The sequence below is a fragment of the Podarcis melisellensis genome (assembly GCF_964234715.1).
Source record: "Podarcis melisellensis genome assembly, chromosome: Z".
NCBI classification, from domain to species: Eukaryota; Metazoa; Chordata; class Lepidosauria; order Squamata; family Lacertidae; genus Podarcis; species Podarcis melisellensis.
Window position 1 is genome coordinate 39,367,947 of NC_138547.1, and position 18,976 is coordinate 39,386,922.

Consider the following 18,976-nt stretch of genomic DNA (forward strand, 5'->3'; position numbering starts at 1 on the left):
TTTGACCCGGGAATATTATAAACGGCATCATTCACACAGAGGTTAAATATATATATAAAGAGAGAGAGTGTGTGTGTATGTATGTGTCTTTATTTTTTAAATGCCACAGAAAACATAAAAACTATCGTTTAGACCCATCAATATAGGATATCAAACGCTTGACGGAGGAGTTTGAAAAGAGCGCCGGAAGTGAGGTGAGGGGGCAATAAACACACACACCCTGACGCCACATCCGGCGGAAGGAAAAGGCCTCTCTGTTGACCGTTGGCGACGCTTCCGCTACTCGAGGCGTCGGAGGACCTCCTGCCGAGGCCATGGCGCCGGTGTCCCGCTCGCGGAGCCCAGAGGAGTCGCCGCCGCCCTCACGGCGGGATCGGAGCGGCAGCTCAACCAGCCCTTCCCCGCCCAGGTCCAGCCGGAGCAAGAGGTCCCGAGCCCGGTCTCCGTCCCGGTCTCGGTCCCGCGAGCGCGGTGGTGGCGGCGGCGGGGGGTTCCGTCAGCGGCCCGGCCCGCTTCACCACTTCGGCCACCGCCATGGCCCAGAGCACTACGGCAAGGAGCAGGAGGAGTCGCTGAGGCAGAGGTACGTGGGGAGGCTTGCCTGATGGCCTCATCCGAGAAACGATCCTGGCGGGGTCTCCCCTCTTGAATATCTCCCCTTTTGAATATTTCCTCCCTTCCTCCCTTACCTGTTTAATGCGCCGCTTGGTTGAGGCTTGCAAAAAGATAACAGCGCCGAGGCACGTGCCCTCCTTTATAAACATCGGAAGGTTAAATAAAGTACCAAAAGAGAGAGAGAGGAAAGTTACATGCAAGCTGTGCAGGAAAAGGTGCAGCTTCGGCTGAGGCTTCCCTTTCCCGCCCCCTCCCCGGGTACCTGTTCCTTTCCCCGCTTTTGCTAGCTGCAGCTACGAAACGGACAACTGTGAAATCAGTGTGGAGGATCTCAAGCCAGGGATAAGGAACTTGAGGCTCTCTGGATGTAGTTGGCCATGCAGACTGGAAGTTGGTGCCCTGCAACATATGGAACGTCCCATGTTCCCCATCCCCGATCAATACGAATCAGTGTCCAAGTTTAACCAGTTTCTCATAAAAAGTTAACACAAAGAGTGGTTGTGCCTTTATGTGGTTGTGGTTGTGCCCCAAGTCATTTCTCTCCCACCCTTTCAGAATGTAGGTATATGGTTAGTTTTGCCATATTTGCAGATCTCTGTTATTCCCTTATTTCTGTATACCAGAGTTGCTGTTAAAAAGCACAGAAGCAGGGCTGTTTTGGGGTTTTTATGACAATCTAATTCTAAACCATAACAAAACCATTTGTGACATAAGATCTAATATGTTGGCTTTATATGGGTTCCAATCCTTATTGGGACCAAGTTGCTGACAGCCTACCGCCTTCAGACGTTTTGATCATCTTTGACTTTAGAGCCTGGAATGGGGAAGGAGCATGAGAATGAGATCTTCTTGGTGGCAGCACTTTGCCTGTGGCAAGTAGTATTGCAACTCATCCCCTACCCTTGTTATAACAGCTAGAAGGTTATTACTATGACTCCTAGGCATGGAGGTTTAAGGTGTGATACATAGTGCAGTTTAAACTGATGAAGTGATGGCTAAATTGACTTCAGTCTCAAGCATAAACCCTGTTCATACATGCATGGAAGTAGGTTTCATTCAATTCAGAAAGGATTTGCTTTTGAGTACATATGCAAAGGTTAGGTCGGGTAGTGATTTTGATTGGGCAACGTATCACTAAATGTTAGCCCATTGATGCAAGCATCTTGTATGTTGATTTTGCTGTTGTGTAACTTTTGTTCTGATTTAAAACAATATCTTTATTTTTATTTATATCTTTTTTGTACCACTTTATATTCTTAAGGGGGGGGGGAATATCAGAGCAGTTTACACCATATTAATACATCAAGTAAAACAATCCAGAATAAAGTATACATCCAAAGCAATATAATTAACAGGAAACTTAAATATTATTTTAAAGATTTAAAAATAAAACTTTACTAAAGGAATTCAGATATAAAATGCACATTTAAACCAGCATAACTAACAAGAGACTAAAATATTATAACCACATAACGTTGCTACTGCCACTGCTGCTAATCCTTCCAGTGGGGTTTCATGGCAGATAGCAGTAGTGGAAGTTCAGGCTTGATGACCTGGGTTTGTACTAAGAGACAGCCAAGATGGTCTTTGGCCTCTTCAGAAGCCTCAGCTTTAGTAGCTAGAGTCAGTCAAGGCCCTTCTCTCCCAGGCCAAGTGGCAAAAGGTGTGCAATGAAGGGAGCAGGTGCCCCAGGACTCACAGTTAAGATGAGCCTTCAATGATCTCACCTCTCTTGTGACCTCTGGACATTAATTTGTCTAACCTCTTTAGCGTGTTCAGCACTGCAATGCATCTAAGGCAGAGCTCTCCAAATTTTGTGTCGTGACTTGTTAGTGTGTTGGCTGCAATGCATAGGTGTGTTGTGCAAATACTCCCTGTGCTCCTCTCTGGATTAGTTTAACCTCCGGTTTGCTAGTAAACTGAATTACTGTGTAGTGAAATGATGCATGTCAAAAAAACTGTATCACCAATGTGAAATGTTTGGAAAGATCTGATCTAGGGAGATTGTTTTCCCTTTCAGAAAAATTCAAATACTGTTACTGATAAATTACCGTATTTTTCGCTCTATAACACACACCTGACCATAACACGCACATAGTTTTTAGAGGAGGAAAATCCGTAGGCATGCCCCCCATAGGCATTCCCTCCATAACACGCACAGACATTTCCCCTTACTTTCTAGGAGGAAAAAAGTGAGTGTTATGGTGCAAAAAATACGGTAAGTTGTTTCTTACATTAGCAGTTCCATTCAGCTGTGAGGAACCTCAGCCCGGGTCCAAACGCAGTCTTCCTGGACTCCCTACATCATGCTCTCCTTCCCAGACACCCAAACTTGCACTGTTCACACCCTCCTTGCTGGCCTAAATGTATCATTGAACTGTGATAAAGCTTCTTAATTACCCAGTCAGAGAGGTGTGTGTTGTATGTATTAAGGATGGGCAATACTGTATCTGGTTTTCAACATCACAATATATCACCAGCTAAATATCACAATATCTTCATATAGCACAATATACCAGTATATCTGTGGTGGCGAAGGACCTTGCTGGGCCTCCCTGCGGGGTCAGAGAGTCCTGCCATACCTCCCTGCAGCAGTGGAGGGTGCGCAGAGCCGTAGCTAGGTGATCTTGCGCCCCTGGCAGAACCGTCCAGATTCCGCCCCCTACCCATGGACAAATTATTCTTTCCGCTCTCCTCCAACCTCTCCCTGTTCAATTCCCCCTCTATTTCAAAAGCTTTTCTTATGAGGCAATAATTGATATTTTTATTTGTAGACATATTTATGGACATATTTGTAGCCGATTTTGCACCTCCCCCTCACCTGCGCCCCTGGCGGGGGCTCACCTCACCATATCCTAGGTACAGCCCTGAGGGTGCACATTGCTTTCCTGCAGCAGCAGAGGGCCTTGCCAGGCCTCCCCGCAGCAGTAGGGGTCCACAGTACCTCCCCACAGTGGTGGAGAGTGTACTGCACATCCCCACAGCAGCAGAGGGTGCCGCTGTAGCTCCTTATGGTGGTGGAGGGTGCGCTATGCTTCCCTGCAGCAGCAGAGGGCCTTGACGAGGCTCCCTGTGGCAGTGGAGGCCCTAAAAAATGTAAAAGTAGTAGATTTAATAAAAATTGTAAATGAACTTCCATATATTATATTTAATACATTTTTAAACTAAATTATGAGTAGTTTAAGTGATTTACTAGTCAAGTTGCATCTGCTTCCCCCCACAGAAGTCTAAGTGGAATCTGTGCATGCATAAGCCCCATTGAGTTCAACTAATACTGAAAAACAGTCTCCTCATAATTCTCACACAGTACCCAACCTCCTATTTCAGCATAAGGCAGCCAGTTAAATCTTCTACCCTCCACTCTCCCCAGAAGCCCCCCCCAAGCCCTCATCCTATCAATCTCTCCCTTTTTATCAAAGGGAGGGAAGGAAGGCAAGCAAGCAAAAAGAGAGTCTCCTTTAAGTTTTAAAAAAACAAAACCCTTTTTAATATGGAGGAAAGCCTTTTAGGGGGAACCAACAACATAAACAGCACTAGAAAAGAAAAAGAAAAACTCTTTCCCCCTCTTTTTTCCACTGGTGAAGGAAGAAAGATGTGCTTTCCAGTTCTTTGTTTACCTTGCCTCTTTGATTGACTAGCTGTGGGGGGGTCCCTCCTGGATTGCTAGCAGACTGAGCTCCTAAGTAGATAAATACCAGTGAATCTGAAAGAGTTTGCTGGTTTGTGTGAAGGTTGTTCTTCATTTCTCATGGATTAGGAGAGGAGGGAGAGAGCAAACAAAGCTGGAGACACTTTTCTACAAATTACAGTGGTGCCCCGCAAGACGAATGCCTCGCAAAACGAAAAACGCGCAAGACGAAAGGGTTTTTCGGTTTTTGCGTCGCTTCGCAAGACAAAAACGTCTTGCGAGTTTGTTCGCTTTTTTCCTAAAGCCACTTGAAGAGGCGCAGTTGCGATGGACCGTGCTTTGCAAGACAAAAAACATCGCAAGACGAATGTCTCGCGGAATGAATTAATTTCGTCTTGCGAGGCACCACTGTATCTGCAAAGTTTCAGTATCTGCTACAAAGTATTTATTCAGCTGAGCTACTTCCTAGGAAACTGTCAAGTCTCTGCCTTATTGAAACACTTATCATGATGTTATTTTGATACAATATGGCAATTTATTGCACAGCCCTAGTATGTGTGTGCAGAAATCTCTTGACTGTTTGCATGACAGGAATATACTGTAGTCTACTGCACAAAACTAACATTGCTCCACCCATTTTTGTCTCTGACCCCATTCCCCACTGGCATGTGGGCCCCAGAAGGTTGTTGGTGAGGAAAAGTGGCTCTCAGGCTGAAAACGGTTCCCCACTCCAGCCTAACCCTTTGGCTCTATAGCAACACTGTCTCTTATCCCTGTGTTGTGCTTAATTTTTATACATGGAATATATGTCCTGGGTTTTAACAGAGATGCATCTTTTACAGGCGATTAAACGAGAGAGAGAGAATAGGTGAACTTGGAGCACCTGAAGTTTGGGGATTCTCACCAAAGATTCCTGACCTAGAGTAGGTTTGTGGTTTTTTAATAAATAAATTAATACTGCTGTTTTCATTGCTGTAACCTGTCTTGAGGACTTTTTCTGAATTCTAATAAGGAGGATGGTGATTTTCTTTTTCCATTTTGTTTTGTTGTCCCCCCCCCCCCCAATGTTGGCTTATTTAGCATCATGCTTTTGTCAAATGTATTTTGTGTTCTACTTTGCTACATTCCTAAAATCAAATTGTAGAATCCCTTGGCATATTTAGCCCCACATATATAATTAATATTTTAAAATCCAAAGAGTGGTAAGCCCTTGCACAGAAATTTATTTTATTGAAATACTTAACACTGAAGTTTTTATATGCATTTGACCGCAGCCTTTCAAATTATGATGATATATTTTGCACTTCTACCTACACTAATATTGTTTTGTGCTCTGCCTTGAAATCTAGCTCTGATGAACACACTCCTGCAGAAGATGAAGATGGTACATCTAAAAAAAGCAGCTCTTCTGATTCCAGCTCAGAAGGTATTTTGCACTGATTTGGTGGTGTTTGGGTAACATCATTAGTATTTATAGGGTCTGAGTTGTCTTGCCTTCCTAGAATGAATGCACTCCAAATGGAATTGCTAAAGTAAATTGCATCAATAATAATTAATGTCGACAGTTCCTGACTCGGTGACACTTCCCATTGCCTTAACAGTTGTCATATTATTTGCAAATGATGTCTCCCATCCATATGCAACAGCAGTCTCCTACCTGTTCTAGAAAGCAAGGCTGCAGCCTGGCCTCATAGGTGTAGCAGATGCAATCTGTTGGTCAGGAAGTAACAACCCATAGAGTGGATTGTTTGGTTTGATTGTAAAAACATTTCATTTTCAAATTATTTTCAGAGGAGGAGAAGAGGAAGAAAAAGAAGAAAAGGAAGAGAAAAGCTGCTTCACGTATGTGTAAACCTGTTGTGCAAGACTTGCGTTCCCACCTTGGAATTGGCCTCTTCCTTCTTTTGAGCTGCACACTTAAAGGGGATTCTCCCAACCCACCTACACTATAGTTCAAATAAGGAATAGCAAATTCCCATAGTCTTTAAAGTCATATTTCTTATTCCATTCATTCCGAAGTATTAACTTCCTCAGTTGTCAAGAATTTTGGCAAATTGAGAATCATATCACAATAGCCCCATACTAACATTGTTCCATTGGACCCTTAAGCTCTCAGGAAGATAAGCTACAATTGAATGATATTGCATGAATGTTCATAAATCATAGTGGGGTTTTTTAAAATGAATATCACATGTGGCATAGTGGTGCTGGGCCCTCCAGCTCCCATTAGCCTCAACCAATGCGGGAGTGATGACAGCTGCAGATTCTCATCATTCCTGCTTTTCCATTCCTATTGTGAATAGTCCAGGGCTGCAATGCATTGTGCACTGGGGCATAATTAAATTCCTTTTTCAGCTGCTATGTAATGTATATTAGGCTGGGAAAGTGAGCAGGTGGTTGGTTCAAAGTTACCCAGTTGGCTTCCTGGCTGATTTGGAATTTCTGTTCTGGTCTTCCCAGTCCTAACCCAACACCATTCACTATACCACACTGGTTTTCCACCCTTCTTTCACTCAAACTTTTTATGCCTTACCCCTGCTTATTTTTGCTTTTCTTTGTTATTAACATTTCAGGTGATGAGGAAAAAAAGAAATCCAAGAAGAGAAAAAAGAAGCATAGGAAGTAAGAGCTGGTTTTTTTAAAAAAAACAACTTGTAAAATTGCGGAGTTTGTGTTTCATGACACTAGTATCAAACTCCTGTTTCCCCAGCTGCTACGTTATCACCAAGAGAACTCTTGACTCTGCTTTCAACTAATGCTTTTTGTTTATTTCATTTTGCATTGTTTATTTCTGTTTTGGATTTTAGTTTGCTTTCCTTTTTTGGTCCCAAAAAGGATGTTTTTTTCTTGGGTTATGGTTTTCCCCCCATAGTATCCTTTATACTTTATACATAGTATCCTTCCTGCCAACCTAGCAGTTTGAAAGCACGTCAAAGTGCAAGTAGATAAATAGGTACTGCTCTGGCGGGAAGATAAACAGTGTTTCCGTGCGCTGCTCTGGTTCGCCAGAAGCGGCTTAGTCATGCTGGCCACATGACCCAGAAGCTGTATGCCGGCTCCCTCGGCCAATAAAGCGAGATGAGCGCCGCAACCCCAGAGTCGGCCACGACTGGAACTAATGGTCAGGGGTCCCTTTACCTTGACCTATCCTTTATACATATGGCTTTTCTTTAACCCTTTCATTGATAATATTCTTAATATTGATAATATTCCTGTAAGCGACACAAAGCCAAAACATTTCTTCTTGTTCTTACCAACCTTTCTTCTTCCTTGCTTTGATTTTACATATTTATCCCATTTCCCTCTCACTTCTCAACAGAAAAAAATCCAAGAAAAGAAAGAGTAAAAAGAGCAGGAAAGACTTCAGCGAGTCAAGCAGCGAAGATTCTGATGACGACGAACAGCAAGAGGATGATCTCTGGATTGAGAGATCAAGTAGGTTTTGAATGCTCAAAGCTTCTTGGAAAAGCCTGCACACAGGAGCAGCCTTCACTGTTAGATTGGTCTTTGCTAAGGAAAGGCATCTCTAAAGAGATGTCAACTGATGTAGGCTTTAAATTTATTCCTTTTGTAAGATGGTTATTTAGTTTATATGTATACCCCACCTTTTCCAACAGAAAAAAAAGGTGTGCTAATAAAATGAATATGCCATAAAAAATAGATCAGACCACTGGAAGGCTACCTTCCTTTCGTGTAGAGTGGCTGGCTGCTGATGGAGCTCAAAGTAGGAGGGACAAGATGGAAGTTAGGCCAGCAGACCCCACAGAAAGGGTGGCAAGGATAAAATTTGTACAGTTGGGTTAAAAAAAGCTGGTTAAATAATGCATTAGAGAAGGTTTTGGCTTCATTCTTCCTTTTATTGCTTTCTTGCAGAAAATGCAGATGCTGTGGATTTCATAGGACCAGAAGCTCCCATTACTCATGCCTCTCAAGATGATCGGCCCTTGAAGTAAGTGCTGCACCTTTAGCTTATTTCAGCATTTGAAATCCAAGGTAGCCAAGGAATCCAAATACAGTTCTTAACTATTATAGGGCATATTTAGATGTTCACAGAGCTCAGATAACAGAGCATATATAATCCTTAATAATCCTCAGCAAGCATCCTATTAGTTAGATCTATACTATTTTACCTGTACAGTGGTACCTTGGTTCTCAAACTTAATCCATTCCGGGAGTCCGTTTGACTCCCGAAACAGTTCGAAAACCGAGGTGCAGCTTCTGATTGGCTGCAGGAGCTTCCTGCAGTCAATTGGAAGCCACGTCAGATGTTCGGCTTCCGATAGAAGTTCGCAGACCGGAACATTTCCAGGTTTGCGGCATTCGGGAGCTGATTTGTTCGACAGCCAAGCCATTTGGGAACCAAGGTACCACTACTACAGATGAGTGAGTCTGAAAAAAATAGTAGCTTGCTTTAAGTCCATCTTTTTCATTTGTAGCTCAGGTGAAATTTGATGTGGGAACTTCCTGCTCTCATTGGCACTTGGATGGATGGATGTTCCAGAAGGGGTCGTTTCATGAGTTGAAAATATGGGCCACAATTGTGTGCCCTGACCTTCTGGTGGACTATAATCTTCCTAACTTCCCAGTGCTAATGCACGCGAGAGAACTGTGCTAGAGCCTCATGAAAACTTCTCTATATTTTGGCTTTCGATTCTGTGACATATGCTTAAACTAGATGTTCTTACACTTCCTTTTCTAACATGTCTCACCTTGACAGTGAAGGGAAGCAGGTAGCAATGTGGAAAAGAACAAACTCTGGCTGCACTGCTTGTCCCAGCATTTTCTTATTGTTGCCCAGACAAAATGGAGAGCTTAACAGGAGGAAATCCAGGTGGAATAATGAGGCCAAGAGAATTAAGATAGTAGAGAAAAGACCCACCTACCTCCTTTTGCCCTATCTTAGAGGCGCTTTGTAAGGAAGCTAGGATTGCAATGGTGAACTGAAAAGGGATCCAAGGTTTCGGCTTCCCTTACCTATCTAGGATTTCTTGCACAAAATGGGCCTGTATATGAAATAATATTTGTAAGTCAAATCAAATCAAATCAAAACTTTATTAGCAAAGCCAACAGGCCACAGCTATACAAGAGTTAAAAGTGAAAATAGGGATAAAAGGAAGAAAAGAACAAGCAAAAGGAGGTCCGTCAGATGAACAAGTCTGTCACTCAGATGGTGGCCCTCAATTTCGCAGCTCTCTCGATGTACCTCGCGACCTTCTCTGTTATCTGACTATCCGTATCAGATAATAGAAAATACAGTGTAATGTCTGGTGAACGGCCGGGGTTGGAGAGAATGAGTGGAGTAATAATCTCGTTCCTTAGGTCTTTGTAAAGGGGGCAAGATAGAAGGACGTGGGACACTGTTTCCGTGTTACCATCTCCACATGGGCAAAGTCGTTTTTCAAATGGAGTCTTTTGGTAACGACCTTCGAGTACAGCAGAGGGAAGAACATCCCATCTAGCCAATGTAAAGGCACGTCTGTATTTTGGGATGGTTAGTTTAAACAAATATGAAGCTGGAGAGTCAAAATGAGAAGGGGAAAAGTAGGTATACCATGGGCACAGTTTCTTTAAGATAATCAGGTTGTTTTGTCGTTCAATGTCTTTCAGGCGCTGGCCTATTAGACTCTTTGCTTTAATGAGGCCCATTGATAGTAGGGACTGTGAATGCAGACCGCATGTAAGGAGTTTTTGATGCACAGTTTTGAACCACTTGCTTTTGTGAGGGTCTTGCATTACTAGAGGCAGTAGACCAGGTGGATTTAGATTAAGACGAAGCCAATAGTTGAATGTTCTCTGCCAGGTCTGAGTTTCTACAGATGGAAGGCAGGCCTCGAGTCGTAATGCTGCGTTTGGAACACAGGAGGGGACGCCGAATATCTGCCTTAGAAATTTAGACTGAACAGTTTCAAGACTGGAGCAGTGGTTCCCCGTCCAGATTTGTGCCCCGTACAGTAACTGCGCCAGAGGTTTTGCTTGAAAAACTTCAAGGGCTGCTGGGATGTATCTGCCCCCCTTCGTGTAAAAGAAGCGGGACAGCATCTTGATACTTCGAGCTGCTTTTTCTTTGGCACATTTTTGATGGACATCCCAGGACCCGGTCGACTGGAAAACGATACCCAGATATTTGAAGGCTTTAACCTGTTCAATTGTCTGGTTATCCATCCTCCAGCTGTACTGTCTGTGTTTCCTTGCAAAAACCATAATTTTGGTTTTCTGGTAGTTTATTGCAAGTTGCTCTCTCCTACAGTATGCTGAAAATTCACCTATGAGCCTATTTAAGCCTATTCTTGTTCGAGATAGGAGTATCGCATCATCAGCATATAAAAGCACTGATATTGATTTGTCAGCCAGTTTGGGGGCGTGGAAGTCCGGAGATGACAAACAGTTAACCATATCATTGATGTAGATGTTGAATAGAACTGGGGCCAGGATGCAACCTTGCTTGACCCCCTTACTGACAGGAACTGGTCCTATAAGATGGCCATTTAACGAAGTTCTTACATGCAGCACCGTGTCTTTATATAAACAGCTGATCAGAAATAATAGTCTTTTGTCAATACTTGATGTGCTCAATTTATCCCAGAGTCTTACACGTGGAATTGAATCGAAAGCAGCCTTTAGATCGATAAAGGCTGCATATAACACCCCACGGGATTTTTTGGCATATTTGTCAATTAAATAGGCTAGGGTGAAGCAATGGTCTATGGTGGATCTGCCTTGCCTGAAACCCGCTTGCTCTTCCGCTAGAATAGCTTCAGTTTCCAGCCAGCTAGTTAGCTTGATATAAAGATGTTTGGCATATAGTTTGCTGGGTATAGGCAGAAGGCTGATTGGTCTATAACTCGCCGGGTCTGTCATGGGTCCTTTTTTATAGATTGGGATAATTATTGCCTCAGTCCAACCATCTGGGAGTAAACCCGTTGAGTCGATCCAAGAAAATAAAGACGCCAGCAGGGGGGCCCACCAGCCAATGTTGGACTTCAGAAGTTCGGCAGGGATGTAATCATTCCCTGGGGCCTTGTTGTTCTTTAATTGTGCGATTAAATTCTCAACTTCCTTTGCAGTTACTGGTGGCCAATGAGGTAGGTCCTCCAATTGAATGCATAGTTTGTAATGTTGGGCTTCCTGGTCATAGAACAAAGATTGAAAATGGCGCAACCACTCCATTGGTTCCACTGTACAGATGGAATTAGTACGCTCCTGGTCCAGTAGACCAGATATGGTTCGCCAAAAGCAAGTAGTATCTTTCTCGTGCGATGCCTTAACCAAACTGTGCCATGCGGCTCTTTCAGCTTCCAGTTTCTTTCTCCTTAGTAATTGTTTGTAAGACCGTCTCAGATAAATATAAGCATTAAGTAGGAGGGCAGTCCCTGATTTCCTGTATCTCTGGTAGGCTGTTCTCGTTTGTCTCCTTGTTTGCCTGCACTCCAGGTCAAACCAGCTAGCTCCGTCCTTTGCCCTCTTTGTAGCGGAGCTATGTATCACTGTTGTTAAATGGGGTTTCAATCTTTCCAAAAGTAATTTAAAGCGTTCCATAATCGCATCTACTGAATTGCCTGATACAATAGCGGAGCGAATAAGCTTTAACTCCACTGACTGAAGAAGGAGGGTTAGATTTTCATTCAGTATTGGGGACCATTTGAGTCTTTTGGGGGCAGGTATATCCAAATTTACAGAAGGTATATATTGTGGCTCGGCAATAGAATAGTCAAAAGGCCGACCTGCAAGCTCTAAAATTAGAGGTAGGTGATCACTCAGAGTATTGTGGCCCACTTGGAACTTCCTTACAAAGCTGTGAGCAAATCTTGAGATTAAGATATAATCTATAACGCTTCCCCCAGCCTTGGAGAAATGAGTATATTCCCCGGGGCGGTCCCCCTCTATATTGCCGTTTAATATCAGCAGTTCCCTCCGTCTGGCAGCCTGCACTAAGCAGAGACCTGGGAAATTACTTCTACTATCTTTGGACAGTCGTGTCGCACCAATATCCGTCTGTTCTTCAGGGTCCATAAATAGGTTGAAATGAGTGTATAGACTGTTGTCATCTGTTCCTATACGAGCGTTGAAGTCTCCACACACAATAGTCAGGGCAGACGGGTAAGTAGATTCGAGAGGCTCTAAAAACGCCTCTAGCTCAGCCCATGTAGCCTTGACAACGGGGTTTTTTTGGCCTGGGGGAATATAGACATTGACCAGCAAGAGAGTAGTTCTCTTGAAGCTAAGTAGAGCGGCTGTTGCTAAAGAATTGCAGCTGGGTAGGGCTGTTAGAGAATGCGCCAGCTCCGTAGAGATGAAGCAAGCTAGGCCACCACTAGATCTGCCGCCCCTTAGAGATGGGGAGGCAGGCAGGTAGTGGCAGTTATACCCATTAAGAAATATAGGGTCATTCTGCCATGTCTCCTGAAAGAAGATGATGTCAAATTGCTTAAGGTAGCACAAAAATTGTTGATTATTTTTCTTGGCGTGCCAACCCGCGATATTCCAAGACAGCACTTTTAGGCCCCGGGCCCTTCGGGGAGCTGGATCTATGTCACCACCACGTCCAGCGATTCTTTGGTGTCTAAAAAAACACACCCGTTGGCTCTTTTCGAGGATGACTGCTTGGAGAGAGTGTAGTGATCCTCTTTTCTTGGTGATTTGGGGCTAGATTTTGGAGTTGGGGGGGAAGCTAATTCGTTCGGAGACAATTTAAGATAGCTGTGCCAGGAGCTTTGAGGTTTCACACCTTGATTTGGTCTTACTTTATTGTACATCACAGGGGGCTCAGATTGTAATTCCACGTCTACACATTTAAAAGTGCCTCCCACTGTCCTCTTATCCACCAGACATTTGGGAGATATGGGCTGCACATAAGGGTCCTTCATTGTCTCACCTTGATCATCCTTTTTTTCTAGTCTGCTTCGAAGTAAATCAAGTCTTTTCAGGATCTCAGTTTGAGCTGGAGAATGCAGTGACCAGAATCGCTTTATCAGCGAGAGTTCTTCCTCCAAAGCGGAGTCCTCACTATCACACGTGAGAGGCCAGACGCCAGTTGGATGTGGGGCTTCCTTTTTTTCATTTGGTACTGTTTGATGGAGATGATCCTGCTGGAACTTATGCTTTCTATTTCGATGGTTTTGGTGGTTGGTTTTTTCCCTTTTGTGAACTTCCATTCCTATGCCCTTGGGCCCCATCAGAGAGGTTGCAGGTGCTCTATTTTCAAATATTCTTAATAGGACTATTCTTTCTTTTTTGAATAGGTTTTTAGCTCTAAAAATGAAACTGGCCAGACCATGATCTAAAAAAGTAATCAATGCTCGTACCGAGCAATCATCTTGATGTAGATACTCAATAGCGGCTATGTCAGTTGCTTTTACTACCCCCGGTAAAATGCCACTTATAATGGACAAAAAGTGGTCTATACGGTCCAACCCTGCATAAAATCTAGGCGGTTTAGGGTAATTAGCAAAGACAAGCTTTTGTGGGATTAGGACTAAACTCCATTCTCTTTTGGGACACAACATCTGTCGAGCTTGGAAGGAGTGGTTCCCCTCAATAGTTTGGGTCGCCTGCTCACCTCTGTCTACAGATTCTGCGCTGGCCATAAGAGGACTCTGAGGCGGTATGACTGTAGATGGATTAGTTCCTTTGTCCCAGCTCGGTGTTGATTCTTCAAAACTTGATTTAGATTCTTTTATGGGTGTATCTACTTTACGTGTCTCTTTGATGGCACTCGAGTTGGATTTGTTTGTTCCACTTGTAGAAGGGGATGGAAGAAGGTTAAAGAGCTTCTGCCAATATTTTTTACAGGTACGGTGAGTTGTCTTAAGCCGCCTTAGGTTTTTCATATTTTTGCTTTTCTTCATCTTAGGCTCAGCTTTTTTCCTCCGGGGTTTGCTGGGGGGTGGTGGATCCGGGCTGGCTAGGGGATTTGTATTCTGGTCTGAAGCGCTCACATGTTGTTTGAAATTATCCACTAGGGTCAGGAGCAGCCCGTTTGTTATCGCTAAAAAATTTTTAACGTTAAGGAGATCCTTAGAAATCTGGTATATCTGCTCCTGAAGATAATCACCCCACATTTCTGTTCCGCTGTCATTGGCTTTCAACCAATGGGTTGAAAGATTACCTCCAAGTTCCAGCGGTGACAAATGAGGATTGGCATCAGGTGTGTTGGCTGTATTAGCCTTTGTAGCATTCTCTGCTATGGCAAGTTCTTGGGCCAAATTTGTTGGATGGTTTGTCCTCTTGTTGTTTGCTTGCAAGTCCTTTAGCTGTGTTGACCAATCCAACACTGTGAGTGGCAAAGGCATAGCTACATCTAGGATACTCTCATTCTGAGTTCTCTTGCTCGAGTCTTTTTGAGGAAAGTAGCTGGTAATTTTACTTTGTCTCCTTCGGCGCTCCATCGGGCTCTGTGGTGAATTAGGCAAAATTCCTTGGTCCTTGTATTTTTTCCTGGTGAGGACCATAGTGGGTATATGGGTATATATGGATATATGGTAGGGGGTGCTTGCTTAACGGCGGCTTATCTTTTGTTCTAAGCTGGAGTAAACAATAGCAGAAATGCCGATTTGTGGAAGTTGCCTCCTAAACCTCTCCAACCTCTCCAACTTGTTAGTTTCTCCAGCAATTTACATCGGGGCTTGTGAGGTATCAGTCATTTAAAATGTTAGAAAATATTACTGGTCTTGAGCTTTCATACTATGCCTTGTTTCGTTTAAAATTCAACTAGGTCTTTCTCCCTCATTCAACAGCCTCACGACGTAACCAGTAAAGTAGCTAGGCAGTATAACAAAGCAGAAAAAAAAAAAGTCCCTTGGAATAATTATCGGGTTGAACTTGCCTTGTGTTTCTTGGGGTTATAGCTGCTTCAATTCCTTCCTTTTTTTATAGATAAAAAGCTCGGCATCCTTCCAAAGGAGTAGCTGGCCTCCCCGTCTGCTAATTACCAGCTTCGTGAAGATAGGGCGGCTTGCTGAGCCTCTTTTGGATAAAAATAGGCCTTTGGCAGTTAATAAAAAAAGAGTGATAGTTTAAAACTGCTAAGCTCGGTTAAAAAAAAGAAAAAGGAAAAAAAAAAGCTTTAAAAGTGCTGATAAAATACTGATAAATCTATATTATCAACGCGGAGCACAAAATAGAGCTACCACTAACGACGCCATCTTGTGTCTCCGACCAATATTTGTAAGTTGTTTTGCTTTGTCCTCTTCAGCTTCTCTGTATCCATAGCTAGAGAGAGAAGTCAGTGGGGCTTTGGGATGCCAATATTTATTTATTTTTTTGTAATGTAATGATCCTGTCTCTTTCTTAAAGCTATGGACATGCTTTACTCCCCGGTGAAGGCGCTGCCATGGCGGAATATGTAAAAGCTGGAAAACGCATCCCTAGGAGAGGTGAAATTGGTCTAACCAGTGAAGAGATTGCATCATTTGAGAAGTCTGGCTATGTGATGAGCGGCAGCAGGTGAGCGTTCTGGTGGGGATTGCTGTGAAATTTTGCTGCTGTTATACAGTGTAGGGGGAGACATTTGGGCAATGGCTAATAGGAATTGAGCTGCTAATGAAGGAAATCTTCTCTTCCTGTTGAACATTACTGGCTTTTTGATATGCATCATGTTTCTCTTCAGGCACCGGAGAATGGAAGCTGTGCGTCTGCGTAAGGAGAACCAGATCTACAGTGCAGATGAAAAGAGGGCCCTGGCATCTTTCAACCAGGAGGAGAGGCGGAAGAGAGAGAACAAGATTCTGGCAAGCTTCCGAGAGATGGTCTACAGGAAAACCAAGGGCAAAGACGACAAATGAACAGGATGCTCTTCTTGTGCATATTGACAACCGTCCCCTGTTACAGCGATTCACAAACAGGTGTCCAGCATCACAGCCCTACTTGCAGGGTGTACTGCTGATTGAACTTCAGGAAATGGTTTATATGTATCAATAGGAACCTTGACAGGTGTATGTGGATAGCCTATTCACAAATTTGCTGTATGGCATTAACAGCAGCAGAAGGACAATTACCTAAATGAAATGAGACAAGGCTCTATTGCAAATTATCCCAAAATATTGCTAGGAATCCAAGGTACTGTGAGAGTTGGTGGATTTAAAAGACACTTTGTAAAATTCTGAGCAGCAAATCAAGACTTGTGGAACTGAAACTTGATATTTTTTAAGGTTGCTTTGTTTTCAATCCTTTGCTAAGAGAATGTTGAGCGTACAGTACGAGTCACAGAGTGGATCAGAGTGATCTTCCAATGGCATTAGATAACCAAATAAATGTTGGTGCGCATATATATATGGGAATTCTTGGATGCCAACATCTCAAGTTTTGGGCAAGTACTCTTTGGTGAGAGAACCCCAGCAGGGAGTTGGAAGTCACAATATATTCAGCAAAGTAAAGCATGGAAATATAGGCTGTATTACCTTTAAAATATGCGCTTTCAAGTGAGTTCCAAATTTTCTCTCTTCCCCCAGAATGGGATATGACCACACATTTGGCAAGTTACAAGATTGTTTACTAACAAACTCTCCAAAGGTCCGATTCATGTGCTCTTCCACATATCAGTCAGAAAAGTTGCACAGGCAGTAAAACTTAACTTAGTTACAAAGTGATGAAAGTTCCTAGACATAGGAAGTGAACTGGCATAGGAAGTGAAGGGTAGTTTGTGAGAAGCCATGCTGCTAAGCTGGAGTAACCAGTTCAAACCTCTTCACATGCTAAGGTGCTCAGGTAGACTGGGAGGAAATGATAGATTTGATTCCAAGGTAAGGGAACTGACATAGCTAAGCCTGGCAGGACAGCTAACTCTATTGTATTAACCATTTCATGCATTAATTAGACTTAAGCATGTTGGTTATATGGGGCTGGTTATCCCACAATAACAGATGGTGCAAATTAATTGTACCATTGATTGCACAAAGACAAAAGGTCATTAACACAGCCTTTTTAAGCTTTAGAACAGGTTTGTTTGTTGTATATTAGTGAGACTTGATTCTCTTTTACTAGATTTTAAGTGACTTAAATTATAGTCTTTTTCAGTGGCTCTGATTCCTTGTAAATAGAGTTGGAGCAGCTCACTTTGTGCAGATTTGTACATTTTAAGTATTAATATATTTTATAATTTTAATAAGAAGCTGTATAATGCTGCAGCAGAGTGTCTTCCAGTGACTAGCCTGTTACTGAGCCAGCAGTGTAATGGGCATTTGCGCCCTCCTGTTTCTCTTAGTACAGATTTGCTTTCATCATCCTGTACATTAACTAGTATGGGGAGTCTGACTGACAGCTCATCAAGAGAGAGAACTATTTGAAGATTGGAAGCATCTTCCTACCTAACTTCATTGTGCAAATAGAGTTTCAGTGGAACAAAACAGGTTAGATATCCATTTGGCTTTGATGGGCTGAAAACTTGACCCCTATTGTAGGCAAAGTCTTTATGCCGGTATTGAAATGTGACTGGCATGTGCCATCCACTGTGACTTCTGAACACCTCTGCTCTTTCAGAAGCCAAAAAACCCAGTCTAAAAAATCTCCCTCCAAGTTCAGGGGACCCTCAGGGGCACAAGGAACTGTGAGGCAAAAGTTGGGAGGGAGTGGTGAAGTCATAAAATGTGTACAGGGAGTGGGCTTGATGTGCATCCTGTGCACCATTCCTTTCACAATTCCAAAACCACGTATTATTTCTGGGAAGTTACATTTAAAATTGTTCCCCTGGGTGCACCTTTGTTGTTTTTTATCTATGGCTTGTCAGTTTCAAGCCATGACTCGTTCTTTGAAACAGCTATAAAAATAAACACTTCATTTCGACAGTGTTTGAAAGCACTTGCCATTTGGAAAATTGGAACTTGTGGCTGTGGCTCACAAGCAGGTCTTGAATAAAGATCACATGTCAACAGCTTAGTGTGCATGTTGCAGTCTATGGTACTAACTTGGTATTACTCAAATAGGTGAACAACTGGGACTGATGAGAGCAAGAATTCCCAATAATAAAATTGTGTGATGTAATCCATTGGTGCAGTTAAATGCAACATTCCTTGTTTCCCTAGAGCGGGCATAGGCAGGGGAACATCCAGTCAGTGTAACTTCCTAAACCACCGGTCGGGAGCTCCTTCCGCTGCTTGTGACCTGGGAGTTGGGCATGGCTCTGGCTAACTCCTTAAAAGAGCCGAGTCATGCAGCCATTTTCTCACTTCTTGTTTTTATCTTGTCTTCCTTGCTGATCTTTTGCTGCCACGCTGCTCTCCTGCAACCATTTTCTATTCTTAATGTAATTTTGTTGTCTGCTGGCTTTTAGCCAGCAGCACAAGTTCAGTCTCCATATGAGATGAACGCACAGTTTCTTTGTGTAACTACCAAGTAAAGTCTGCCTTTCAGGAATCATGTTGTGAACTGAAATGTGAGTAAACTTTTTGTTACTTTACTCAGAAAGACTCTTGTGTCTTTATTCTTTTAAGAGGGATTAAAGGCAACCCAAGAAAATAATCTTAACTACGAGATTCAAATGAATCTGCATCGCTTCTCGGCCTTTTGGCTAAGATCAAGTGAGATTCAAATGAATCTGCAAATTAGCTTCCAGCTATATTGAGGGGAATTTGCTCTGCTACATCATAATACTTAATCAATACAGTGGTACCTCAGGTTAAGAACTTAATTTGTTCTGGAGGTCCGTACTTAACCTGAAACTGTTCTTAACCTGAGGTACCACTTTAGCTAATGGGGCCTCCTGCTGCTGCCGTGCCGCCACCGCACGATTTCTGTTCTCAT

General features: G+C 43.0%; 1 protein-coding gene and 1 long non-coding RNA gene across 2 annotated transcripts; both read left to right on the top strand.

The window, feature by feature from the left end:
- The first annotated feature begins 250 nt into the window (after positions 1 to 250).
- On the top strand, positions 251 to 18,640 carry NKAP (NFKB activating protein). The gene is made up of 9 exons (XM_081897658.1): positions 251 to 583; positions 5,086 to 5,166; positions 5,593 to 5,669; positions 6,035 to 6,085; positions 6,817 to 6,865; positions 7,563 to 7,678; positions 8,117 to 8,192; positions 15,536 to 15,685; positions 15,849 to 18,640. The coding sequence occupies exons 1-9, from the start codon at positions 315 to 317 to the stop codon at positions 16,021 to 16,023; spliced, it is 1,044 nt and encodes a 347-aa protein (XP_081753784.1). The 5' UTR covers positions 251 to 314; the 3' UTR covers positions 16,024 to 18,640.
- LOC309361737 lies at positions 1,930 to 3,019 on the top strand. The gene is made up of 2 exons (XR_014164617.1): positions 1,930 to 2,667; positions 2,839 to 3,019. It is a non-coding gene; the product is annotated as an uncharacterized lncRNA (long non-coding RNA).
- Positions 18,641 to 18,976: the final 336 nt, after the last annotated feature.